Source organism: Pagrus major, chromosome 16, assembly GCF_040436345.1.
Source record: "Pagrus major chromosome 16, Pma_NU_1.0".
Classification (NCBI taxonomy): Eukaryota; Metazoa; Chordata; class Actinopteri; order Spariformes; family Sparidae; genus Pagrus; species Pagrus major.
Window position 1 is genome coordinate 29,394,875 of NC_133230.1, and position 27,949 is coordinate 29,422,823.

At 39.2% G+C, this 27,949-nt stretch overlaps 1 protein-coding gene across 1 annotated transcript; it reads right to left on the reverse strand.

The window, feature by feature from the left end:
* Nucleotides 1-27,821, reverse strand: syt14a (synaptotagmin XIVa; the record flags this gene model as incomplete). Its single annotated transcript, XM_073484216.1, has 8 exons — nucleotides 1-314; nucleotides 3,731-3,787; nucleotides 4,527-4,716; nucleotides 6,089-6,538; nucleotides 6,622-6,893; nucleotides 16,384-16,611; nucleotides 19,759-19,911; nucleotides 27,767-27,821. Coding segments are annotated over 8 exons (1,719 nt in total), but the record flags the coding sequence as incomplete, so codon positions are not given.
* Nucleotides 27,822-27,949: the final 128 nt, after the last annotated feature.

Below are 27,949 nucleotides of genomic sequence, written 5' to 3' on the forward strand. Positions count from 1 at the left end.
TTAGGACTCCAACAAACTGTGCCAACGGCAAACCTGCTGTCCTTTTGACTCCTTCATCTGAGTCCAGTGGGTGAGCTCCTCCTCTCCGGAGCTGTTGAGGCCGAGCGAGATCCAGCCAATCATCTCCTTGCGCTTCATGCTGCGCTTGTTGTAGACGGAGAGGATGAGTGTGACGTCCGACAGCTGGAAAAGAGCTACCTGGAAGACAAACGTCTCTTTGTAGGTCGGGTTGGGCTGACCTCGACAGATGGATGTCTTACACTTGGACATCTCGTGGCCCATGGAGTTCAGTAGGGTCAGCTTAACGTATGTATCTGAGCAAGACACAGGTGGACAGTTAGGGGGGTATGGTGTAAAACTTTTGAAATCATTTTTAATGTGCTACAACATTTAAGGCACCTGACTTGAGCAATAGATCATTTGTGCAAAATCCTTCTGTTTCTCCGGTGTATTCTCTTTGAATTAAAGCCTCACAACCTGCTGCAGCTGTGCTTCGTCTGCAGCACATTCTCTCCTCACAGCATTTGTTCTTGTTATAATATCATTGTGGTTGATTTTTAAGATCATGACCACATAGGATGCGGTTTTCTCCTGATCAAACACAGCTGTGAGTGTTCCTGATAACAGCGAGTGAGAACTCAAAGGGTGCAAGGAGCATTACTTCGGTCTTGTTGCTATGCAACTAGTGCATGTCTAATCTGAAATAGGGGATAGTGTTGAAGATAAAAACGGACTAGAAAAAGTTAGAAATACTTCTGTATGTGTTTACAGGATGAGGACCTTCTTCTAAAACAGATTACAGAAAATTAATGTTCCTCATCAGGAAAACCCTCCAGGAGCTACTATTATTTCCTCTGACTTTGACATAATGTCAGTGTCACGTATGACATGTTCACAGACTTTTAGAGCCCAGAGCGGTGCCCCAAAACGTGCTCTGTCCAAAAACGTGTGTCACATATTTAGAGGAGAGGAGATGCACGTCCGCTGCAAATACATGAGAATGCTCAAAAACATATAATCTGTGACTAGTGCACAATTCTAATACATCGTAAAAATCGTATTAATCAGATTCAGCATGAAAAAGAAAATCTAGCTGAAGATGTGTATAATAAAACAGTTATCGGTTATCACTATCAGTATTCAAGCAGTTATGTTCCCGCTAATCCTGGTCTGTGTGACATTTGCCCCAGCTGATTCCCTCCTATTCTATTGTAAATCAGTGCATATTCCAAAAGAATCATTCCCAATAAACTAATTCAGGAAAAAGGAAAAGGAAAAACACTGCCATTATCAAGTGATGTAGCATTCACGCTTTCCTTATTCACTCCTCATTTCCATGCAGGAATCATGATGTAAACTGAAGCCACAAATCCAGCTGAAAGTAAACGCGGCACGACCGGCAATCACAATGGCTCTTTGAGAGTGTTTCGCCCCTCATCTACAACCATACTACATAATAATGCTGTGTATTATGTTCCTGTCTAAGAGGGAGTATAAGGAATGAATTGCCGAGGCTTTCATGCTGTCGAGTGCCAGCTGCCTTCCAACGCCTAGTTCACCGCCTCAAATCACATATTCAGTTGCTCTCTTTGACATAAAAGCAGAGTGGAAAAAATAGCCTTGATTTCTTTTTTGACTGCTGCTGAATGGGCTCTGCCGAGCTGTGGATGTCTTAAGTGGTCAGTAGCGGTGATGCATGGCTCTTTGGTATTGTCGCTGAATGAGAGGGGCTGCGACTGATGATTAACTTGACTTGTCGGCTCTGTACTGTTTTGAAGTGATAAAGAAGGAGCTGTGAAATTGCTCTGCATCTTTCACCGCGCTCTTTCCACTTTGTGAGACACACAAAGCCAATCAAGGCCTTCATAAGCATTTTGCACAAAGATTTTTTTCAGTGTTACCAGATGTGACTATTTTCTAGATGTAATTTGTGGATATGCTGTTCAGGAGAGCACAAATAATATCACAATCTGGCAGCTAGTCATTAGTTACAGACATTCATGAATACAAGGAACACAGCAATTAATGGGGGGACAGTACAGTGTGTCTTTTGGATTAATATTTATGCTTGTCTCTGTCACAGAAGTCCTGTTTGTGTTTTGTGTGCCGTAAAAGGTAAAACTACACCGAAGCATGCCAAAGTGTATTGTCTGAATAAAGCCAGCAGTCAGTGACGCACAGCATTTCCTTCAAGCTGGCCATCAGCCACCAAGCAAACCGGATTGAGTTAGCATGAACAGTTTTTCATTTCTGAGTGAAAACATGATAGACTTCCAGGCATCACGGGCACAAGCACAAGACATAGGTAGTGGATGACAGTTATAGGGCTGCATGCATTAAAAGACACACACGTCTAAACAGGCAGCTATCTTCATGGATAGATGTTCAAAGTTTTGTGTGTGAAGCAGTTACAGTGTAAATCAAATGTGAATCCCCTTTAACAAGTCATTTTAATTTTACAACAGATTTTACTTTTGAGAAAAAAGCATATTTGCTTTTTGCTCAGCATTAGATGGGACGATTGAAAGAACTTTCTGCTAAATATTAAGTTACAGCAAGGACAGGGTCAGCTTTGCTTAGCATTAAGATTGGAAACAGCAACATAGTGTAACTTTTATACCTTAAAATAACTGCTTGTAATATGTAACTTCAGCGAGACAGTAGGATCACAGCGTTACATACATGTTTACTTCAAGATACAAGTTTTCAACACATAACATTCTTATGATGTAATGCGTTTTGTTTGTTATTAGCACCTACATTATGTGTAACAAATTGTTAAACTGAAACTGTAGGCCGATTTTTAGTGGTTGAAATGCTTCTAAGGACCCCGGAAGACTAGCAACCACTCTGTAAAAGCTGATGGGGTACCATTAAATATTAAATACCAATATAAACAACGCTTTATAATAACCATCATTAATAAATGGTACATTTCTAATGAATAAAACATAAGTTAGTTATAGTTATTTTACTGTCAACAAACAATGAAATGTCTCATAAACCATTTATTAAGTAATTGTTTATTGTAGAGTTGCAACAAATGTTTATAATACTCTTTAAAATGGTAAATAAATACTGTGTAGTTCATCTATAAACTTTATTTGTATGGTCATTATAAAGTTACTGAGATTTATAAACCTTAACAGCTTAATAAATGGTTTATGAAGCATTTCTTTGATTGTTAACAGTGAAATAACTATAACTAACTTAAGTTTTATTCATTAGAAATGTACCATTTATTAATGATGGTTATTATAAAGCGTTGTTAACTGACATTTAATTAATTTGTAGTTATCTCTCAATTGTTTAATCCTTACAAAGCTTAAATGTAGAAATGAAAAGTTGCATCTTTACATGGGTGTGCTACACTATTTCGTGGCTGGCTGTAGTGACGTTGAGGGGTTTTTGTATCTACAAACAGTGCCAGACTAGCTGTTTCTTGTCTTTATGCTAAGCTAAGTTAGCGGGATACTGGCTGTAGCTTCAAATTAACTGAACAGATATAAAAGTGGTTTTGATCTTCTCATCGTATCACTTTCTTCTGTTTCCTCATAAACTACTTAAAAGTTTTACAGACTTTTTACTATGATTGAGATCGTGTAATAAATAAAATTTAAATTACATGTGCCAACCAAAGGAAAATGCTTTGTGTCTGATTGGGTGAATCCATGAAGATAGTATGAAAAGGCAGTGATAGCACCTCATTTTGCAGCAGGGACCGACTCACCTCTGATAATATAAACCTGTCCACCTATCAAGTGTTTAAGACAACAGAACAGTCCATCTGACAACAAGGGTTGGACAGCAGTAAGAAGAAACAACGGACCAAGATGTCAAAAAGGCAGTAGGGTGAGAGAAATTTAGGTACAAACATAACAGAAGATGCGAGGAAAGAGAAACAGGGTCAGAAGGCCAACAACATTGCAAAAAGTTCAACAAGAGACACTTTTTGTTTGAACTTGCTGCTCGGATCCCTGGAAATTGACTGAGGGGGCTGACCAGGAAATGAGGGAAACCATGGATCAATCCAGAGGAGAACTAAAAAGCAGGTCGTGCAGCTGAGACAGATTGTGCTACCTCTTTTAAAAGTTACAGCTGTGCATAGTTTCTCTCTGGCTCAGTCGTAGTTAAATAAATAGCATTTGTTTTATAGCCTATATATTTCCTTTAAAAAAGGACTTTGACATCGATCAGTTTTGCACTAATTTGAGGGGAATAAATGAGTTGTAGAGTATTCAGAAATGTACTCCAACATGACTTAAAAGGCTAACAAATACAAGATGGTGGCCTGTATGGCTTAACTAAAACTACAAATTTGATTGAAGTTTTGTTGTAAAAAAAACCCAAAAACAAAACATTATTATTGGTTAGGCTATATGGTTAAATGAAAGGCTGTCTAAACATAAAACCCTATGCACAGGCTTAACTTGTCCTTCCCCCATCTGACACAGGTCAAAATATTGTTTACACTCTTCACTGCTTTTCTGGAAAATGACAAGAATAAAATGCTTTAGAGTACTTACTGGGTGGCTTGTTGGCAGCCAGGTTTTTGAAATGGATGCCTTTGATGATCTCCACAGAGAGACGTCCTGTGGTGGCGTTGTACACCAGGCCCACAAGGATCTCTGGTGTGGATGTTTGACTGACTGACTGGAATGATGAGGCGCTTTCACTGCATGTCATATCTGAGAGGCTGACCTGGGATTCACCACCCTGAAAATGTTTCACACAAAATTGTTCACTGGTATTTGTTGTTGTACAATGGATTCTTGATTGCAGATCGATGTGGACAAGGCTTCTCATTTCTAGCAGGCAACCATCAGTTTTTACATCTGAAAGATTTCATCAGCTATAGTTATCTAGCTAGTTAAGGTAATGTTAGCTCCATGACTTTGTTGAAAAGCTGACTCCAGTGTTGTGTTAAAATCTCTTTCCCTGCTAATTTATGTTTCCCCTCACCTTAAACTATTAGTTCACCCAACAGTGAACATTTTGTCATTATCTACTTACTCCTGCGCCAATGGTAAGTCAGATGATGCAGTTTTGCAGTCCAGAAAAAACATTCTGGAGCTTCATAGCATAACAGTGCTGCAGCATTTTCCTAAACAACCTAAGTAGATAGGGACTTGTTTTAAAAAGTCAAAAACAACAGAAAAAAATAATAAATTCATTTTAAAAAGGCCCCTTTCAGCTTGTCCAGCTTAATCCATGTCTCCAGAATACCGAGGTTACAAGTTTATTTGGAAAAATGTTATACCCTTTTTATGCTAAAAGCGTTAGTAGGTTCCCTGGCTGAAGTCTGCACATCAAGGGTGTAAAAAGCATCTTTTCAAATCAATTTGGGATCTCTGGGCCTCTGGACACTTGGACGAGCTGGATGGAGCCATTTAGTGTTTTTTTTTCGATTTCTTTCTTTTTTTTCTTTTTTTCAAACAAGTCCCCATCTACTTCAGTTGTTGAGGAGAATGCTGCAACGCTGTTTTTCTGTGAAGCGCCAGAAATATTTTGTGGACTGGAAACTTCACCGTCCATTGGCATGGTGGTGAGTAGATAATGACTACATTAAAATTTTTTGGTGACCGCAACCTGACATAACCTAACCTACCAAGCACTTACCTCGGTTGCAGAGGGCAAAGCTATTTAAGGGGGAACTTTGACATACAGTGGAGAATTACTGCAGTGGATGTGCTAGTCATGAACAGGCCTTTTTAATGCAATCTATGAGCCAAGAGACTAATTCACTTCGAAATAGCCTAATGTACAGTTACCACTGCAGGTATCAAGCTGGTTAGCTTGACATGATTGAGCTTATAGAGCAGATACATCTATTCCTTACACTTTTGATCTTGTTTTTGGTTTTTGGAGAGGCTGAAAAAATGAGGCTTATTTCTCCCACCATATGTTGCTATTTTGCCAAAACAGAAGTAGCTGGCTCGTAAAACAGGATCTCAATACTCTCCCAAGCTGAAAAACTTCTTTCTGAAAATGTTATCCAATCACACGAAAGATCAATCACCGCAGAGCAGCAATTAGTGAGGTGTTATGAGAGCGCTTGAAAGCCAACACCTGCTTTGATGCCACTTACCGGGAGAGCACAGCATGCGTCTAATATGACCGGCACAGACATTTTGCCCTGAAGGTTGAGCTTGGTGAGGTAGAACACCTTTTCCCCGAGCACCTTCTCCTTCTTCATCCTCCGCATACTGTAAAGGCGGAATCGGATGGCGTAATTGCTGATCATCTCCGACTCCACATGGCTGAAGCGGAAGGTTTCAGTGAAGATTGGGCATGGCCCTCTCTGGATTCCTGTTTTCGCCCTCTGCTTCTTGGTGGGCAGCAACACAAGGTGGACCTGCCAGGAGATGTTGCCGGTGCGTTTTAGGGCAGGGAGGTCTGTAACTGCCATGATGGTGACCGCCAGCTGCTGGTCCTCTGAGTCAAAGTCAAACACCACATCCAGAGTGCCATATTTTGCAAGCGGATCCGGTTCATAACCTTTAGGGAGCTGAGCTGCTGATCCACCCGCTGACATGTCCTAAAGAAACCAATGAGATCTTAAATGTACAACAAACACCTTGATCCGTATTTCCAGTCATGTCTTCTATCACTGGTATTTACCTCTGGGCTGAGGACAGCTGTACTGTCACTGGGTACATCCTCCTCGTAACCCTTGTTGAGGTAACTTCCAGTCTCGTGGCCGTCGCTGCCCTCACTGGGGCATTTGCCAAAGGACATGTGGGGACTGCCACTGGTGTGGGATAGATCACACTTGGCGTCTCCCAGGTCTGACAGCGTACAGGACATCCTTGGAGAGCCATTCTCATCCTGATAAGGAGGTGGCTGAAGCTCATCCAATGGCGGAGTTCGTCTCATCCTCTGGATACAGTTGGCTGGTCGAAAGAGAGTAAAGAGAGAGACCAAGGATCACAATAATGAAGATATTTATAAAGATTTTTATTTGAACCATGTGAAGAAAAGTTTACTTCGCTTAACTGCCAACAGCAGTGCTCTTAGCAATGGCAATGTTGGTTAATCCATTGGTTGGTTGGAGGTTAAAAACTTTTCACAGCTCACAGAGAATGAAGCCTATCCACGAGCTTCCTGGGGAGGCCAATGGGGAGGTTACTGGGGAAATGATTATGGTTGATATTTCCTGTGTTAGCGTAAGTAACAAAGTATCATATTAAATGACATACAGGCAGCACGTTCAAGGCTTTAGAAGCAATAGTTAGTGGAGCTCAGCAATAATAATGGCATTAGTGACCTGGATATTCATGAATGAATGATACACCATACCAATCACTCTACCAAAGAGGATAAACGTCCTGTTATCATGGACAATGCCAGCTCCGGTTAACTGAAAGTAAGGAATTTAAGTAGCGACGGTTGAAGGAACAGAAGAAAAAAAAAGGTCCACATTGCGCATGCACGACTCTGTCCTGATACTTCCTAATGTTGTAGCTCAACAATCTACAACATGAGAATGCCTGGTTTTAGTGACAGTGAAGGATTACATGGTCGTTACTACATATGTAGTTCTGTCTGGCCTTCTATTTACTGAGGCTCTAAATGAGAGTAATGTTTATTCTGTAGCTGCACCTCAATGCTAAAGTAGGATTCTGGTTCTTCTTTCCTGGCATAATATATATCATTCATGTAATTCTTGATCATTGATATAGGTATATTTATCGAAGAATTCATTTTCACTTCTGCCAATCCCAATGAGCATTATGTGCTCTTTGGGAGGAATCTTTTGAATACACAGGCTAAATAAAAAATCAGATATGCACCATTAAAGGAGTGATCTCAATACGTGTTACCCACAGATTTTATGCCTCTCACCTTTCTAAATGATTCACATGCCTGGAAGGCAAAGAATGAGGCTATACTGAGAGTCTCCGTGACACTTAAAGAAAGAACCTCGAATAGTGTTGTCAGCTGCATTCTCAAAACTGCGTCCCTTGCCCAAGTTGGATTCACAAAAATTGAGCAGCTGATGCTAATACTCCCACAGGGACACTGGTGAAGCTTTAAACTCCAGTCTCTTGCAAAAAAAACAGAAGGAAAGAAAGAAAGAAAAAAAAAAAGGATGAAGAAGAAAATAACTTGGAGAAAAAAATTATCTTCTTTTTCTGTCTCCCAACTTTTGGAAAAAGCCAGCACTATGATGACGTAATTCCAGCTTTCTCCCGAGTTCTTCAAACTTTCACTCTTAATAATGTCAGTGAAACACCGCCTCAAAGTGGCACATAACAGTGGCAGGATGGAGGCAAAGGAGTCTTAACTAAGTGTCATGGAGGGCTTGATAAAAGGAGCAAATCCATTTTGAGCAGCTTTTTTCCTGCTGAGCCGGGGGCGGTTGATTTGATGGAAGCTGCTGTGTAAAAGCACTACTCTTTTCTCCAGCCCGTTAATTGGGATGGTTACCATTCCTGCTCTTGTCTAACCCAGCCTTCCTTCACAGAGTTTCATCCCCTCTGTATAGGCAGACGCCTTGTTTTGCCTTCTTGTACCTCTGTTAGTGCAGAAACAGTTTGTGTGTTGAGGATCTTGACTGTGAAACTATTTTAGGTAAGTGAAGCAGAACTTCACTGTCCTTCCTACGACTACAAGGATGGGGAACACAGATGACCTCTTGCCCATCTGACACCTATGCAAGACAGTCAAGTTAACAAATGTCTCCCTTATTTAAAAAAAACAAACAAAATACAACTGAGGTAGATTCAAACAGTTAATAGGTTATAGTACAACAAAGATACTGAGAAGAGATTCAGTAGGGTTAATAGTTTTTAACGGTATATACATGACTAAATAAATGCTGTGAAAATTGATTTTACCAGATGTTGGACTGAGCTTTTAGCTTTTACTGGAGTGTGTGCCTCCAAGCACTGAAAAGCACACACTTGACACATTGATCTCAGCAATATAGCTCCTTTGTTCATCAGCTAGCATAATTTCTTAAAGAAATAATTCAACCTTGAGAAATAATTATGTTCACTTCTTTCTGAAAGTAAGATGAGAAGATTGATGTCACTGTCATGGCTATGCATTGAGTGCAGAGCTGGAATCAGGAAGTAGTTAGTTTAGCTTAGCATAAAGACTAGTAGCAGGGGGAAACAGCAAGCCTGGCCGCCCCGAAAGCGAGAAAAATACACCAAGTAGAATTCTTTAAAGCTCGCTAAATAATGCCAACAACACCAGCAACAGGTTATCCATTCCACAAGCACCATAGAGTGGGCTGCCAGATGCAGTACAGGTTTTACCCTTCACTGAAGCCATTTTAATGTCTGGGTTACTATGATCTCACTATGATGACAAGAGTCTGAGCTGCACCTGGCTGTAGTTCGCCTATACACATAACTCCTAACTGTATTTTATTTATTTTTGTGTAGCCTACAGTTAAGACAAATGGAGACAGCAAGAAAATTGAGTCAGGCTCAGTCAGAAGGTAACAAAATCCAAGGTGACAAACAAGGCAACACAAACAAACAAACAAAAAGGTGTTTTTTTATGGAAGGATGTGCCAGACTATTTCTTGGCCAAGAGCAGTGGCTTGTTGTTTTTACACAAAAGTATTTGTCTGGATTTAACAAACAAGACCCGGTGTGTTATTTAGAGCTTTAGAGGTGTTGAGCCTTGAGCCAGGGTAGCTGTTTCCTTCTGCTTCCCATCATTATGCTAGGTTAAGCTAACTCACCTTGCTTTAGCTTCATATTTATGGCATGCAGAGATAAAAAAAAATACAAATTGCTCTGGCGTCATTTCTGCACTTCCCCCAAGACCAAAGGTAGTGAAATGGTCATTTACAATACTAGGGTTGCAGAACATATTTAGAGTTCAAGTCCCTTTATGCTACATAAGTAAAATAAAAAAAAAATTAAAATTAAAAAAATAGGGAAAGAAGCTGCTTTGTAGTCTGGTGGTATGGCAGCAGACTACAGAGCAGCTTCTTTCATCAAAGGTAACAACTCATTGTAATTCTAACTACTATATTTTAGGCAACTGGACGCTTCTTCAGTTCTAACTAACTGGAGAGGAGTTGCAGTCTTTTAAACTCTGTGTGGGAGTGTCCTTACAGATTTGTTAAGGACACATGTGAGCTCTGAGTTTCAGAGTCATTAGGGCCGCTTGTGGGTCGTTGACCCGACCGGCCTTCATGTGGGTTGCTAGGGCTAGGTGAGTCCAGGTGTGAATGGTTGTTAAGCTGTGTAGGGAGGGAACTCAGTACTGGGCTGTTAGTTGCTCAAATGTCTGGTCCATCTTAGTAGTGAATGCAGCGATGGTGAAATTAATCTATCGCACTCTTTCACTAAGTAATTGGTTTTGAGCCCTCTGAAGGATCCTTGTGGCCCTGTGTCCTTTCACAGTTGAGCCCAGACGTAAGCTCTATGGAATTATCCTGTGTTGCCTGCATCTCAAGTTGAACCGCAGGTGGTTCCTGTAATCACCTGCGGTTCAACTTCTAACATCACTGCTACCAAGCAATGTCCTGGAAAATGTTTCCAAGTGTGTACACTAAAGGTAAGGAATGGCAAACATGAAAATACCAAACATTACAGACATGTCAAAACAACTCGCATAGAACAGAAGCTCTCACCCGGAGAAATAAGGACATCAACAACACAGCACATCCGGACATGCAAGAGAAATGGGTGAAAAACTTGTCCAACAGAGAACTCACCCAGAAGGATGTCTTTGCAAAAGGACTGAACTTTGCAGTAACTCCAGAACAGATGCTGGTAGTAGATCTCATCACAGCAACAGCGTCAGCCATCAGGAACAACAAGATGGCAGACACAGAGGCAGAACAGCTACGGTTGAAGGTATCAGCCGCTCTTGCTAATGCAAAAGCACCCCCCTCCAACCTCCACCAGTAAAAGAATGTCAAACTGGAACGACCGTCTTTGAACAGAGGAGGTGGCCTATGACATTACTTATCACCCACCTACAATGCAGTACTGAGAGTGAGTACCTTAACGACTCTGTAAGGACACTCCCACACAGAGTTTAAAAGCCTGCAACTCCCCTCCAGTTAGCCTCTTGGAAACTGAAACATTTCCAGTTGCCTACAATATAGCACTTAGAACTACCATGACCTGGATTACTGAGAACCTTCTTCAACAACTCATTATAATGAAAATAAGGCCTGAATTCTACATTGACTACAAGCATTTACTTTTTATGAACTCTGCCACTTAAATAATTCCTTTAAAAAGTATTGTGATGTGTTGCCTCACAACACGCCCTAGTCAAGCAGTCATGACAGCATGTTAACCTCAGAGAGGAGAAAGTTGGGCCAGACAAACCTCCGATTATTTCGTTCTTGCTGCCAACTTCCTATTTTTGGGATTGCTGTGCAGAGCCACCGGGGCACCCAGCTCTGCCTGATTCTGCAGCCTCTGCACAATCCTCCTCATGTATAATACATATGTCCTGAGGATAAAGCTCTTCATACTCTCAGACAAACACAAGCAGCAGTGGGAGTCGAGAGAAAACAACACAGACGCCTCAGAACTTTTACCAAGGCTTGTTGGAAATTAATGAAATCAAGTACTCTCTCAGCTATATCATGGAAACTACTGCTGTCTAAATTTCTAATAATATGTTTCTGTTTAAGAGAGAAGCGGTGACCGGATGTCAGGACTGGTGTGAGATCACTGCTAATCCACAATGGCTTGCTGAGAAAACCACAACCATCAAAGCCTTACCACAGGAAGGGAAATAATGAACATCTAGTATTTTTGACCAAAGTGCAACCATGGATGGACAAAGTTCTCACTGCACTTCCTCTCCTGGCTACAGACCATATTAGTGTTTTATGGATTACAAGTAAACTGGTTACATAATCTTCATGAGAGATCCAAGAGATCCAATAGAGTTCATAGAAACTGCGAACCTGAAACTCCCTCAATGGATATGTTTTCTTCATTCCCTCTTTTTATTTAAGAGAAAGAAATAATCTTTTTCCACCCTTGAATTTTCTATATAATCCTTCAAACCTTTAAGGGTATTTGAATTACACAAAAAATAAACACAAGATCTTTCATTGCTAATATTTTGTCATATAAATAAACCAAGTAAATTTCAAATTATTGCTGCCAGGCACAAGACTCAAATCTCTGCTGCTCTCTCTCTCACAAGGAACACACACTGATGGAAAGCAAGCCAGTGTGACTGCTTCTTTGAATTCAATGAAAAGTTAGTATGGCTGTCTAGTCACTATCCACATACAGTATTTTCCCGAAAGACTTAAAGACTATAGTTTGATGATGTCTTGGGTTATTACATGTAGTATTTTATGTTTGCCTTCTCCTGAAGCACTCTTCATTCTATCAAAGGGTCAATAGCAGCAAATATGCAATGTGACCAGCTGAGACAGCGGAGTTAAGGGCCATTTATGCTCAACATTAGATACGTAGATGGTTACAGGATGGTTACAAGAAAATTGAACAATGGCGACCTCCAAAAGTACTGGAAATTAAGTTTGTTACAATTTCTCTCATTGGTAAAGTGAAGAGGACTCTCTGTTTACAGTTGCAATGTAGTTAGTGTCTACTGTCAGCAGGCAATTTTTGACTCTGAGCTGCCCTCTAGTGGATGTATTGCTTAACCTACATGCCAGCATAAAGGACTCATGTATGTATGTAGGCATTTCTGATTACATCGTTTGAAACGGACATAGCCATGAAAAGTGAGCACTATCAACCTTGAGTGGAATTGTGTTAAATGCACATTGATGGAAACGCTGAAACAGTTCTTCCAGGAAGAAATACAGCAAATTTCCTGTTAAACGTGACCCCATGACACATCGTGAAGTTCAGGAGACCAACAATTGGTCACAATGTCTCACAGGAAAAATTTGAATCGCTGAATCCCCAGAGAAATACACTCAGAAGTCAGAAACTGTGCCTTTTGACAAGACGTCAGGACTTCCCAGAGGTTGTGATGTCACAAATGGAGCAACGCCTGTGAGCTAATTCAGGCAGGCAACTCGAGCTGCACTGATGGTGCACTGCACTGCCCCACTCTCCACACTCATCTACCAAACGCACCAATTTGGCAGTCTATTTAAACAGCAAAAATCTCCCATCTCTCCCTCTGTCTGTCAATGCCACCACTGCCCTGCGTCTGTAGCCCCATTCACACTGCCCTTTAAGTGCAGGAATCATGCGCCGATTCTCTGCATCGTCCTCTGTGTGAATGTTTCAGATGTGGAGAGGGGGGACAGTTTCGCTGTGGCTCTGATGTACCTCCGGAGGTAGTATCAGAGCTGCAGTGGAGGCGAGACAACGTCTTTGTGAATGGATAAGCCAGAGGCGCAGAGCGGGGGCGTGTCGATCTGATGGTGTTCACAGTCTGACAACTAAACAGATCCTTCACTAATCAAATAAAAGAGAAATGACCCGCAAAGCAACATTACAGGACCAAACAACAGTAATGTGGTAACTGGTAGTGTCTTCGTCACATTTCTGTCCAAAAAACAGCGTCTGTCCCCAGCAAAAAACTTTAACTCACCATGTGTTTGTTTCCTCACACTATTTGTGTTGTTGTGGTTACTGTCTTGAAAAAACCCACCGCGACGGTCAGCCCTCCCGACCAAGACTTCAGTGAACTTTTCCCCAGAAAACAGCATCCCTCCCCGAGAGTGAGAGTCCACTGTTTTCTGATGGTGATTGTGTAATTATGGGGCACTAAAACGGAGTATTCAGACTGAGGGTGATTAGAGGTGCTGCAGTAATCATCAGTTTGAGAAAAACATTTTCTAGTAGACACCCAAAATAAAAATATGAACCTTAAAATGAGCATAATATGGGACTGTTGATTTAATAAAACAAGTCATTTCAACACTACATAATGGGCATTTCCACAATTTCCAGACATTTAAAGACAAAACATTAAAATATTTGCAAAGATAATTCATTATTGTTTTGTTATAAAAGGTTGGGAACCAATATTCAAAATTATGGTCCGATTTAACTACATTATTTAAAATGTTATTTGAGGATGATATACTGCAGTAAAGCTACATGTTGTAGTGAAAGCCTGATAATTGAAAGAAACATTAAACTATCTGTCGCTATAAATTCACATGTAAACACCAGCAAAATCACTGGCTGATGAACTGAACAAAATAATAGGAACAATTTGCAGGCAGCATGGAGCATAATCTAAAAAATGTTCCCTGTAAGTGGACAGCAACTAATTAGTAAGATTGTATGTTCTCGCTCTTGACAGGGAGCCACTTGACTGTCAGCCAAGAATCACTGATATGCTTACAGATTCAAATGAGGAATCACTGTGTCTGAGAGAGAAATGTAATAAGGCTACTGCAGTTTTGATCAGATGATCCTCTGTAACAGAAAACATGTTTTTATCACAAAAGTGAAAAAGTGAAATCTTCAGGAATTTCTGTGTATGAGACCAAAACAACCTGTAAATCTTTAAATATCATATCACTGAGCAGCCCTTGTTTCCTGGTTCCATATATCGGAGCACAGACTGAGGGTGAAAGGGACCGTAGTGGTTGTAAGGAGATGTACAGTTTTTGCAGCACTTGCGTAACAACAACTTTGTGCAGTGTGTTGCTTCTTTACTAATGGAGTCAGAAGCATGTCATGCACTATTTATCCCTTAGCTACACATTCAAACATTGCTTTAAATAGATCGTGCCAGACACTCAGCCTTGGAACCCACTGTCTTATATAACAACTAGTTCAGACATGATTCACTGATTGAGGACCTTGGCGAAGATTAGATTGTTTTTGTCTTTTAGAGACACTGTCAGATGCAAACACAGCTGATTTATGTCTGAGGATGTCATACACAAGCATGTCAGACTTTCATCTCTGCATGTGTCCAAACCAAACTACAATGTTAGAATCTGATCTGCAGGATATCACCACCTCTTTATATAAGAGCACGTGTATCAGGAAGCTATGACTCACAATATCCAGGTTTAAAATTTAGTTTAGTAATAGTCATTATTTTTTATTAACTAATTTTCCTTAATTAATTCTGATCTAGTTTTGTGCACTTGTGTCACTGATTAAAATTCATTGTTTTTTTTGTTTATTTCCTTCCTTAAAAGAAATAGTTCGACGTCTTGGGACAAACACCTATTCATGATCTTGACGAAAGTTAGACTATAAGATTGATACCACTCTCATTTCTGTTAGGGAAATATATAACTAACTGCCAGTTAGCTTAGCTTAGCAAAAATACTGGAAACAGGCGGAAATGCTCGCCTGGTTCCATCTGAGGATAAAACAAATCCACCCAGCAGCACCTCTAACGCTCACTTCTCATTTGTTTAATCTGTACAAAAACACAAGTGTAAGAATGCCAAGTAACGGTGATAACAAGACATCAGGTAGTCACTGCTCTCAGCTTTCAGGAAGTCACTGCTCCCGACCAAAAACTAGTCCAAAACACTACACAACTTTTGACTTTGATTTTTGTACAAATTAAACAAATAAGATATAAATGTGTTAATTAATCAGACGATCATGGTAATTATAGACCAATGTTATTAACTTTGGACTGAGCCAGGCTAGCTGTTTATGCTAAGCTAAGCTATAAGCGATTTAAATAATGCATCTATCTTTTCTGCCTCTCATTCATTCTAGCACCATCCCACATGAATTCATCGATCCAATATAACAAATAACTACAAGACAGCACATGAGGTCATATTTAAGTTGTTTCACAACCTAAATGATTGATTCACATTCAGGGTTCAGATGAAGTGTGTACGGCACTTTAATAATGTCAGATAAATCAACAGCACCCACTTTAGTGAAGTGTTATGACAGATGAATAACAGACTGATCCAAATAGGTCAGTGCCAGTGTTCTCCTGTGACTTGGTCTATGCTGAAGTGAAAAAAATAACCTGCCTGCCTTCCATCCACCGCGGTAAACGCCTTGTGATGGAGAGTCTGGCAGATGTGAAACAGAGATGCATAAAAAAAAAAAAGAAAAGTGTGAGGCTGTTCAAATTATGCAGACAGTTGACTGTTTCACAACCCTCCCACGGAGAGTGTGCTGAACGGGAGCTTCGCTTTGATCACCTCTCTGGATTAACTGACAGTGTGTGTCGGTGTGTGCGGTGTATTCATGTTTGTTGGACTGGAGGTGCAGAGGAGTCTGTGCATTTGAATCAAGCTTACTGCAAAGATAAGGGGGGGGAAGTATCTCTATTAAACTAGTGCAACTTCTCATTGTACAGTTGAAGCATCCTTTGTGGATGTTCTTGGAAAAGTAACCAAAGTATCAAAGTGATTATGCAATGGCCTTGAAGCACAGAAAAATGCTGCTACTGCACCGTCTACAAATGAATATTAACAGAGAAGAATACTGGTTTCACAGATACAGATCCTACCGTCATCAGCCGAGGCTTCACTGCTGTAGCCCTCATAATCAGCAGTCAGAGGGCTGTACTTTTGCCGGCTCTCCCAGCTGAAACCTCCTGCGAGTTTGGTATTAGCAGCTGACTTGGCTCCTCCCCGGAGGCCTTGGGAGCGGCTGACTGCTTCCTGATACTGACCCATAAGTTCATCCTCACTGTCCGACGATGAGCCCTGCAGGTCGGCGTCAGTGTAGGCCTTGTCTGTTCAGGGTAGAGGAAGATGGTTACTGATGTCAGGCAGACTGGCAGCCTCTGCTGGCCCTAATCCTGCATTGCACAGGAATACTGCTGAATTGTTTTGCAAAAGGCAAATGGAAAAATGGTTTCAGGTACGATGCCAGTGCCAGAACAGTTCTCAGGAAATGAAGTTCACCAGACTTGTCTATAAATGTGTCAGCAAAGCTCAAGTTGACAGAACGGCAGAACGATGAGAGACATCTCTGTTCTGAGGTGACATTTTTAGGGGGTCAAAATGATAAAATCTGCCAAGTCTCCCAAAAGATACAACAGGATGTTGACAGTCCTATTTAAATGATATTTAGTCATTTAGTCAACTTTCAGAACATATATTATTCAGTGCATCACCATAAATGTACCATATATCGTAAAATGTAATCCATTTGCAATAATCATTTAGAGGTCCGTTCTCTATTTTATCTATGTGTATTTTATTTTTCTTATTAATTTAATTTAACTAATGTTCCTTTGTTAAATGTACTAATGCATTTCCTCACATTATGCCAAGTACTTTAAATTGCCTCTGTGTTGTGAAAGTGCAAGACAAACAAACTTTCCTTGCCTAGAGGTTTCAAACCATTATGTTTAAATTGTATTATAATTATTAATTACAATGGTGGTGGTCATAACAAATAAAATCAACAAGAATTTATCCATTCATTACACCGTTGTGTTTTGGTGTGGTAGCTGTTGCTCAGTGGATCATTCTGAACAAAGAGGCACAGATCATTAAGTCACCCTGTGATGCAGTCTTTCTTATTTTATTTGATCTATCCTGTACCACATCATCTAGATTATTTTTGCAGTGTTGAATGAATGATTCTCTGGGAAAATAACAAGCTGTCATGAATCATTTTGTTTTAAGTGGGTGTCGTCACACATGATGTCATCCAACCTCAAAGTCTTCAGATGTTTTTTTGTTTTTTTTTGTTCTTGTCTGGTGATTCAGAGATGCTTTATAATATGGGTTCTGGAAACTTACATGAAAAACAGCAGATGGACAAAAATCATGTTGACAAGATTATCCATGAGATCATCAAGTATTTGAACTGCTTAGTTTTTTTGTTTTTTTTTGCTGCTTTGGATGACTTTTAACAACAGACTCCTTTATGGCTACAACCAAACAATGATCATGCAAACTGGCAAAGCAGGTACCAGAGCATTCAATGAAAACACATTCAATTGTACATTTTAAGTCCTAGGTATCTGCACATAACAACCAAAAACAAAGAAACTCAAAACTACACAGTCAAAGGGAATAAGTCAAAGTCGGAGAGGAGAAGCAGACAGATAAGAGTTGTCACTGTTCGGTGAAGCTTCTCTGAACTTTATGCAGCAGCTAGATATCGTCGTGTTACAGAATCTTGAAGGTTTTTGCATCGTTGCCATGGAGCTCTGTCCGTGATCAGACACATTATGCAACAAAGTGCCTTATTATGCAACAGGAATATATTTATAGCATTAGCAGTATCGGTAATGAATTGTGGAATACCAATTTGTTAGGTACATGTAGTGCTGTCCAAGAGAGAAATTATATCTTTGTGTCTCTGTAGACATTTTAGAGGCTATAGTTACATCAAGAGGGGGCAGCTTGTAATCTAATTAAGTTTATTTACTCAAGTACTATATTCAAGTACAATTTTGAGGTACTTGTACTTGAGTATTTCTATTTTCTGTCAATTTATATTGTACTTCATCAAATGTACTTCTTACTCACTACATTTAATTGATAACTTTAGTTAATAATTACTCTGCATACTGCATCAAAGCCAATGCATTTTGTAATTAATTTATTTGATTGGCAGAAAAAGATTGGAAAAAAGATTAGAGATTAGAGAAGATTATTAAAGATTAGAATGCTGAAAATTTAATTTGCTAATCGGCAGGGCAGGTAGATGGTTGACTCATAGTATACAGTATATACATAATGTAAAAGTATGTATAATTGATTTTTACTTTTGATACTTAAACACATTTAGATTTGAAATTTAGATTTCAGATACTAAATGAATGGATGACCTTTATCAAAGAAATATTTTATTCAAGTATATTTACTTGTACCGATGTATGACTACTTCCATATTTGTCAATACGATTTACGTCAATAAACAGTCACTACAACATCCTTTCTGTAAAATCGACCAGCCACTGGAACAACAGTTGTAGCTTCAGATTTGATCCAAAAGGGGGCAGCAGAGCTTTAAAATGACTCTGGCTGGAGCTACACAGTCACATTTACCAGACTGAAAAATCTCTCTAAACATTAGTAATTCCATAAAATAGTGGTTTTGGCACAATAGAAAAATCTCTTCTCACTAGATTGAGAAATAAATAAGCATTATTGTCCCGTGTTGCCATTAAAATAAACATGGTGCAAAAATCACCTCACCACTTCACACTGCCTCCGTTTGTTTTTAACAGAATGTTTACCAGGTGGCTTCCCAGGGCAGAGCCACCTCCCTGTGCGGGCTCCCTGGGGCCACCAACCTTTTAAACTTCGGAGGCCCTGTGGACGGATGACAAGTAAACAGGGCTACATCTGTCAGCAACAGTAATCCCCTCATGGGTTGAGAAAGGCCAGCGCCAATGTCCCCATGCCTCATGCTGCAGTCGGTGGCATGGGTAGCCGAACAACACGAATGGCTTTCAATAACTGACCAATAAGAGGGAAAATAAAGTGGAAATAACTGTCACGGCAGAGCTACTGATCTGTCTCCTAAGTTTCAAGTGTAAAATATCTGTTGTTTGTATTTAAATGCCTCTGCTTTTGGTTGGTTAGAATCATTGTATCTCTTTAAACAGAGACAAACTCAAAAGGTAATATGTCGAAGAAGTCAGACTTTAAAGCTTAAATTCAATAAGAACAGCGTAAACCAAAGTATACAGTCTGAGTGGCAACTACCACAGGCACATAGTTCACAAATGGGTCCTTCAGCATTGATTTAAACTGTCCCAAACTTTACCAGAGGCATACAAATGGAATTAAGATGTATTATTAAAAAAAAAAACAAGACTTGTAGAGATAATTATGGTAAAAGGTGCCTTAAAACCTTGAGCACAAAAGCACAAAAGTGCCTACAGTAAAAGCACAGATGTGTAAATGCAGCTCACCTTGAAGCTCTGTTTTTTTCCTGAAGTCATCAAGGCACTGAAGGCTCCCTGGGTTCTCTAGTGCCAACTTGTTGTTGAGGTACCAGAAAAGGAGGGTCATGAGGATGATGAAGAGTCCGATGGCTGTCAGAAACCCCAGCACCTCTGGAGAGACTGAGACACAGAAATTCAAGGTAAAGTTGTTTGGCGTTTTTAAATATCGGCAATGTATTGTCAAAAATGATTGTTTCAGCCTCAATCTAATGCTAAGGGTATTGCTACTGATTGTATTTCTCAAAATTAGGAAATTAGGAAATTGGAAACATTTGGGATAGTGTAAGTACATACCTCAACAACATATACAACAGAGGTCTAGCAGTTTTGAGACATTTTAATCCAAAAGTGTGATAAATAATATGATAAATAAACATAACCAGTATGATAAATGTTTTAAATTAAATGCAGCTTTAATATGAGAGTATTCTAAGCGCATTGGTCTGCTTTTCCTGAGGTGTCACATAAATCAAACCCCTATCACGTTCTTTGTACAAACATCAGGGCAGATGAGACAGACAGAGGCAGGTAGATTGAAAGGCGCCAGGAGAGATGTAAAACAAGCGGAGGAGAGCGACACAACTGGTGCGTTGCCATAGCAACAGGTGCAACGTCACTCCAGACTCCAGACACACAGGCAAGTCAGTTGTCATTAAAGCAACACTGGGTGCCACACATCAGTAGATCCGGGTTTGTTTGGAACAAAACATCGTTATCTATGCAGACGGCGTTTGTAAACCCAGTGCGAGTCCTGTTGATTATGACAACCTGGGGGTGCTTTTGACAGATGAAAGCCAGCTGTAAGACCTTCCACCACACATATGACCTTCACGGAGGTGCCATGTCATTTATCATCAGGGGTGGCCACAGAGGAGACTTCTCGTCTGAGCTATTAAAACATAATGTTTCTGGTAATACATCAACCTTGTGACATCAGAGCAATCAGTTGAGCTTAATATCTTCGTCCTCAACAGCTCGTAACTATTAAATGTTACATTTTTAAACTAAAAAGACCTAAACCACAATAATTTAGCAGAACATTTTCACCTCGCTGACCTCTACAAAAGTTCACAAGCTATCTCCTGCAAGCAGTTCATTTGGCATTTTGCTGTAATTTGTCGCAATCAGGGACACTCAGAGGGTGAGTGGGTCACCAACTGTGACTCTGCGTAGGGAGGAGGATGGAAAGACCACAGGGGCTTCATTTTCTGTGTGAATGCCAGTTATTTTGACCCAACAACAATCATAGCTCAAAATAAAATGTCCATTATTTGTGGTCATGTTCGGACAATAGGGATCAGAAAATAGACCATGTTTGGTGCATTATGGCAGTAACTGGGAAAAACTGTTTCTTTGTGTAGTAGAGGATATTTGTATTCACAGTGTAACATGCGGGATGCCCCAAGGATTTTATATATGTAACACTGCACACTATACAACACTGCATACTGCAACCTTTTCACATAGAGTTTGTGATAGAAAACCCCATAGGATGATGGTGAGGGCAAAGTGGATTGCGCGATGCACTGAATTTAAACTTGACTAAACTATCAAATGATTAAAGTTAAACTATTAAGGTTGTGAAGTATTTTGGATGTCAAATCCTGCCTTAAGCCAGTACTCTATCATATTAAAACTGCACTTTCATATTAAAATAGAATGATCACCGGCACCAGTTTGGGCAAAGCTCTAACACTGTATCCTACAACTCCCATACTGCAACTACCCTGTACATGTTTGTGATTGATAGAAATGAAGTGTTAAAATAAAAATGAAATGAATGTGTTTTGCACAGTCGTATACTCTGCATTAGATTAGCACTAATCAATACTTAAAAAAGGGTTATAAAAGTCGGAGGAGTAAAGAGATTTTACAGGAGCAAAGGGTAAAGTTACAACAGATCTTTTAGTGCAATTACAAAGAATATATTGTTCACTCCTCAGATTACTGCTGAGCTCATTTAATGTGATGAATGAAGCTTTCAACATGGAAATCACTATATGTAAAGTCAATTTTGCCAAATGACTGCCTTAGTACTGATGGAAGATAATGAGCTCATTTGGCGACAAAGTGTACTTAGATGACATCTTATTCTCCGATCAATGATCGTGATGATGCTTTCTGTTATTTATAATGCCTGCAACAATTAGCTGGACTCCGATCTGTGACTATTATGCATTTGGAAAGACTGGATAAAGTAAATGAGACATAACAGGACGCTATCCAGTGTGAGTGTGAGCTCATCCACTCAAAACTTAGCACTAAGTATATTAGTGTAATAAAGTTCTCCGTTATGAAAACAATGAGCTGTCGAATTGTTTTTAACAGCCAGAATCGCTCTTTCACACCTCAAGAACCAGACAACAATGCTACATGTTGACTTTTTTTCAAAATTGTCAGATCTTTTGAGTAAATGTCCTCTCTGTGAAATGTGCCTGTGCTGTAGTGAGCCTGTTGGAAGCCCACGATACAGGAGGCGTTCTCCCGTGGGAATGCCTGTCTGCTCACACTGTATCAGCTTCTCACTATTGACTGAATTATTCACAGCACAGATGGATCTTGCTCTGTATAATTCCCCGACTGCCTCAAACAGGGAAAAGAATATTCAATCACAGAAACCTACAGACAGTTTCTCTCTTTACTTTTGACTCCCTGACTTTCAGACTACTTCTTTATTGTTCTACACTGTAAACAAACTCTGCATTCAGGTAGATTCCTCACTTCCACTCCCCAACAATGCAAGTGTTTCCAACAGTGCAATAAAAGTGCTGTAACTACAAGAAAAAAAAGCGCTGTTTATAAAACAGAAGCTCAGTGCTCTTTAATTCGATGCAGAAACAAGCCTTAAATACTGTATTTATTACTACACAACTAATTGGAACTTATCCTCTGAATAAGTAAAAGTTCATGCTATTAAAAGATTAAACTTGTTATACATGATCTTGATTAAATAAATCAGTCATAGACAGATGTTTTGATTGTAAATGAGCAACATAGAGAAAACTAATAAAGAAAAGCACTGCAGAGAAAAATGCAGCCACACATTCATGAACACACACAGTATATGTTCAGTTTTAGCTAAAATGACTTACTTAACCAAATCTACTGTATTCCATTAACAGACAGAGAATAGCCTTTAGATAATGTGTGGGGTGGCTGAATGATGACTCACAGGAAGAATTAACAATAACATACTTTATCACACAAGAAGCTGAGAGAAGAATAATGCAGGAACATGTGAGGACCTTGGTGTGGTTATAAAATGCACCACACACTTTTGTAAAAGTGTTTCTTTAAAGTTAGTGTTTGGAGTGGATTTGGAGGTAAGATGAGAGCTAAACTTGAGAAAAGATGTTTCGAACAAGTTTTCCTAGACATTTGGAAATCAATACAACAGAATAACCTCAGACAATTGACAGATTTCACATTGCTTCCTCATTATGACGATGATTGAGATGATAACAGTAACAAGGAAAAGCATCAGGGAGGGATTCATCTCTAAATTATATATTCAATAATTTTAAATAAGGCAATTTTTAAATATGACAATGTTACGTCTTTGTTTTGCATAATGATAATCTGTAAGGTATAATATAATGATAAGGTTTTCTGATGCAACTCAAACAATTTAACAGACGACAGATGTCTTGTTAAGGGGAAAGTCTGATGTCTGATGCTGAGTTTGATACAGACTCAGATGGCAGTCAGCTGTAGTGAGGCATTGATATTCATCTGTTGCAACAAGTGATTTAAATTAGACGCTCAGTTTAAGGTAAATATGAGTGAGTAAACGGATCGGTTATAAATAGGGTTGGGTACCTTTCACATTGGAACCGATACAGATACCAGTACTGGTATCTGTGGAATTCAGGGCCAGTACCTAACGGTACCTTTTTATGATACTTTACTCTCTCTGTAATGACAAAAATGTGTAATTTCAGTTGTAAAAAGTAAGTCACTGAATACAACCAGCATTGCTTCAAAGGAGGAGGCTGTTGAAAGACCTGAAGGCTGCTGGAGAAACTACTTTTACTCTATACACTTTTACTCTGTACTAAATCTGGATACCTGGACTAAAATGTAGAAACAGAGGGGATATCAGCACAATATTGGACTATATTAAAAAATATAAATGACTGTCATAAGGAACATTAATTACAAGCAGTATAATGTAGCTATACACCATTGCAGTATCTAATCTGCCATATCCAAAGAAGAAGAGTAAGTAGTAGTGGCATTGTCTGTATTGTTGTTGGTTTCATACTAAGGTTTCAAACTTACTATATGAACTCACACACTGTTTTAGCGTTCTGAAGAGCATGCTGGTAAGGAATTTCAGACGCAGCCAGTGGTACTCTTAAAAGTACAAAATTCAGTACCCAACCCTAGCTATAAAGTGGATGAGAAGACAATGTTTACTCTGCATTATACAGCAAGTGATGTGAGATATTGAAAACCAAGAATCACTCATTTTGACATAGCTGAACAACAAGAAGAAGTGAAATGTCTGACATTGTATCAAGCCTGAACATATATAACTTATTTAAAAGAAGACTGTTAAATGACCAGCCACAGTTGAAGGACACACTTGTGTTTAACAAATGGAAGGTATGCGAGTACTTGACCAAACAGAGCAGGTGATCTTATTTCTTCTTTTGAAGCTTTATTTCCTCATCTATAGCTTAAACTGGGTGCCGTTGACTAGATCTAACAGTCATCATGCAGGTCTGAAAAGAAACTACCGTACAAATGCTGCACATCTTTAGCTAGAACCAATAAAAGAGCCTATTTATAATTCTTTCATCATAAACCAGACAAAGACACCCCTACACTTGTTATCTAAAACAAAGAGGGCCCTCAGATAGCTTGCTTGATTTGCCAATCTCAACAGTCCTTCTCAAAATGTCCTCTTTCAACACAGGGTGGTAAGACCACAGACTATATAATAAATAGCAGACCAGCGGTTTGTAGACTGCTGTTTCGAAGGCCCAAGTTGGGCTTTACAAGCTGTCACCTTCTTGGTTTATCAGAGCAAGATGGAGCCATATTTGGATAAGAAAGTGAAGAACCAGAGAGATGGTAAATTTGTAAATCACAAGGTATTCATGCCCTAAAGGATACCCTGCTTTACTTCTATTTTACCCTAAATGGGACCTCAATGTACAAAATGAACATCATGTTGTATTGATGTCAAGGACTTGAAACTAGTGATTGAGACCATAAACTCACTAGAAACCTGCTTACTGAGGTAACAAATCAAGTCAGAAGTAGGTTCATTTAGCCATTAGCTTACATAAAATCCAACTTCTTTTTGCAACCATAGAAGATCAAGAAACTCTGTCCATTTATTACACTGTTTATGGGTAAGACGGAGGAACTACACCTCCCACAAAGCCTGGGAGCATTTAGAGATCCCCCAGGAGGAGCAAGAGGACGCTGCTAGGAAGAAGGACATCTGGACTGCTCAGCTGACCCTGTTGCCATGGCAACACTGACCCAGGTATGTATGTGTCTAAAAAGATGGATAGATGGATGGATGGTTAATGATGCTGGGTTTGTGCTTTTAGGAGCAGAGTTAAGGAAGGGACATGTTTACATATGAATATGTTTATACAATGAGAAAAACCTGTCGCATAGTGGAAAACGAATGTAACTGTGCTTTAGTTTTAAGTTTAAAGAATTTAAAGTGCTTTATTGTCACTGTTGGCAAATATCTTTGGTATTTTTGCTTTTTCATTGCTGCACATCTCTATTGTCTTTGTTGTGTTCAGTCCGCATGGAAACAGTTACCATGTTGAATGTCAAAAAGATAAAAACCATCTCAAAACCAGAAAGACACCCACACACTCCACAGGCAGACTATAAGCACTCTCATCACCATACACACTCCCACACATGTTCAGACAACGCTCCGAAAGCACAGCACCTACTGTGTAGCCACAAGCCTGTCCACACACACACACACTCACACACACACACACACCTCTGGAATCAGTCTTCAACAGTCACAAAAAAAATAATAAAATAAAATGGGATAACCCAAATTATAAAACAGCACACACTTACACAACCAGACCATTCAGTCAGCTCACACAATGTGATGAGCACCCTCTGAATCTACTTGAGCATGTTTCAGGTTTTAAAGAATCATCACCATCCACAATATTTTGCACTGGCAAACAAGGGTACTGAGTACTCTAAGTGAACATGCAAATGTATGATTATTCTAACCAGCCTTATTTGTTAAAAGTTTGTTATTACACAACTAAACAGTTGCATCACCATTGTGATCTTCAATATGCAGTCACCTCAAAAACAGATCATGTCAATTCAATTTTGTGGCATGACAAGAAGAAGAACATGTACTTTTATGTAAATGTTAAATAGTTACACAAATGTCGTCTTTACTCAATTAATTAATTTAAATCAACAATAATGCAATGTAATTTAATTATTTATTAAATAAAGGATTGAATAAATTAATGAAATGAAATGAAAAAAAAAGACATAATAAATTACAGCCTAAGTACCTACTTAACATTTAGGGGAAACAGCAGTTATTCTTACTTGGTAACAAGACTGGGGAAAAATGGGTTTAATGGTGCAAAAAAAAAAAGAAAAATTATAACTTTGGGACATGACACTGTGCAATGTTTATTGTACTTATTTATTATTAATAGTATGTAAATTATCTTTCTGGGAACAAAATATAAAGGCGAACCTTTGTTTTTATTATATGACATTATGACATTTTTACAGTATGTGTATGTTTTTAAATAATGATAAAATACTGCACAATGGTGATCAAGTTTTTGGGTCGAAAATGAGATCAACTACATAATCAAAACTAATGTTAGAGAACCAGCTTTTATGTCCTATCATTAACAGATCTGGAGCCAAATTAATTTACTGTACTTTAACTAAATTAAACTTCAGTCAAATTATTATATAATATTATATTATATTATTGTAACAATAGTATAATAATAGTATAATGACTTGACAAGATAATTCCCCTTTCGTGTGTGCACAACAAAACTCACTATAGCATTTATGTTAATGTTGATTTACAGACAAAACATACTGTTACCCTATCTGTACCCTGTAATTACTGAGGGAGTAACAGGTTATTAAAACTCTACTGACAATGTAGCTTATTTCCATGTCATTCTTTAAACGGTACTTTTACTGGCTTTCACCATCGAATTGAAAAGACACATACACCCTCGACATGTGGTCGAGCATGTGCACCCACTTCAGACTGGGTGCACACTGACGCTGTTAGCTTAGCAGCTACAGTGAATATTTCGGCTTTAAAAGGGGTATAAATAACGTCTTCTCAAACCAGTTTCAGGGCTTCCAGAGACTTAACAACTCTTTTTTTAAAAAGTCCCCAGCTGCTTTAGTTGTTTAGGAGAATGCTGCAATACTGTTTGGCTGTGAAGCTCCAGAAACGTTTTGTGAACAACAAAACTTCACCCGACTTTCCATCAGCATGGGGGTGAGGAGATAATGACTGAATTTTTATTTTTATGTTATTTTAGTAGATACCCAGTAAGTATTTCATTGGTACCCTGTATGTAAAAAATAGTACACTGTAAATTGCCCACAGTAAGCGTTCCCATATTCAAAAATCTGTCAAGGAAGGAGGAATAAGGCAATGTTTCATGCCTGAAAGTACAATTATTTACATTTTGCTTTGGGAGAACATAACTCAAATTTAGGTGGTTGTGTAGTTAATTTACAAGTTTTCAGTTGACGGTTGAAGGAAAACGATGAACACAAGATGTGAGCACACAACAACACAAACACAGGCCACAGTGAAGGTAACACAAATTGAACACAGTGGAGCAAGAAAAAAGGACGCGTGTTAATGGTAACAGCTTTACAGTGATAAATGTTGATGAGGAAGGTCAAGTGGGCGGTGCAGTGAGGGGGTCAAAGGCCAACCTCCCAGAGCTCTGATCTGCCCTACCTTTTCTGACGCAGATCAGCTCATGTACTCCACAATTACGCTCGCCACCTGGAAAGACAATGCAGTTTCAATGAGCCACACTGTGATGGAGGGAGCGACAGACAAAACAGACATCATGGAAACACATTTAAATATGTTGGACCATGTAGACAAAGTACCTGAAAAGGACGAGAATAATACAGA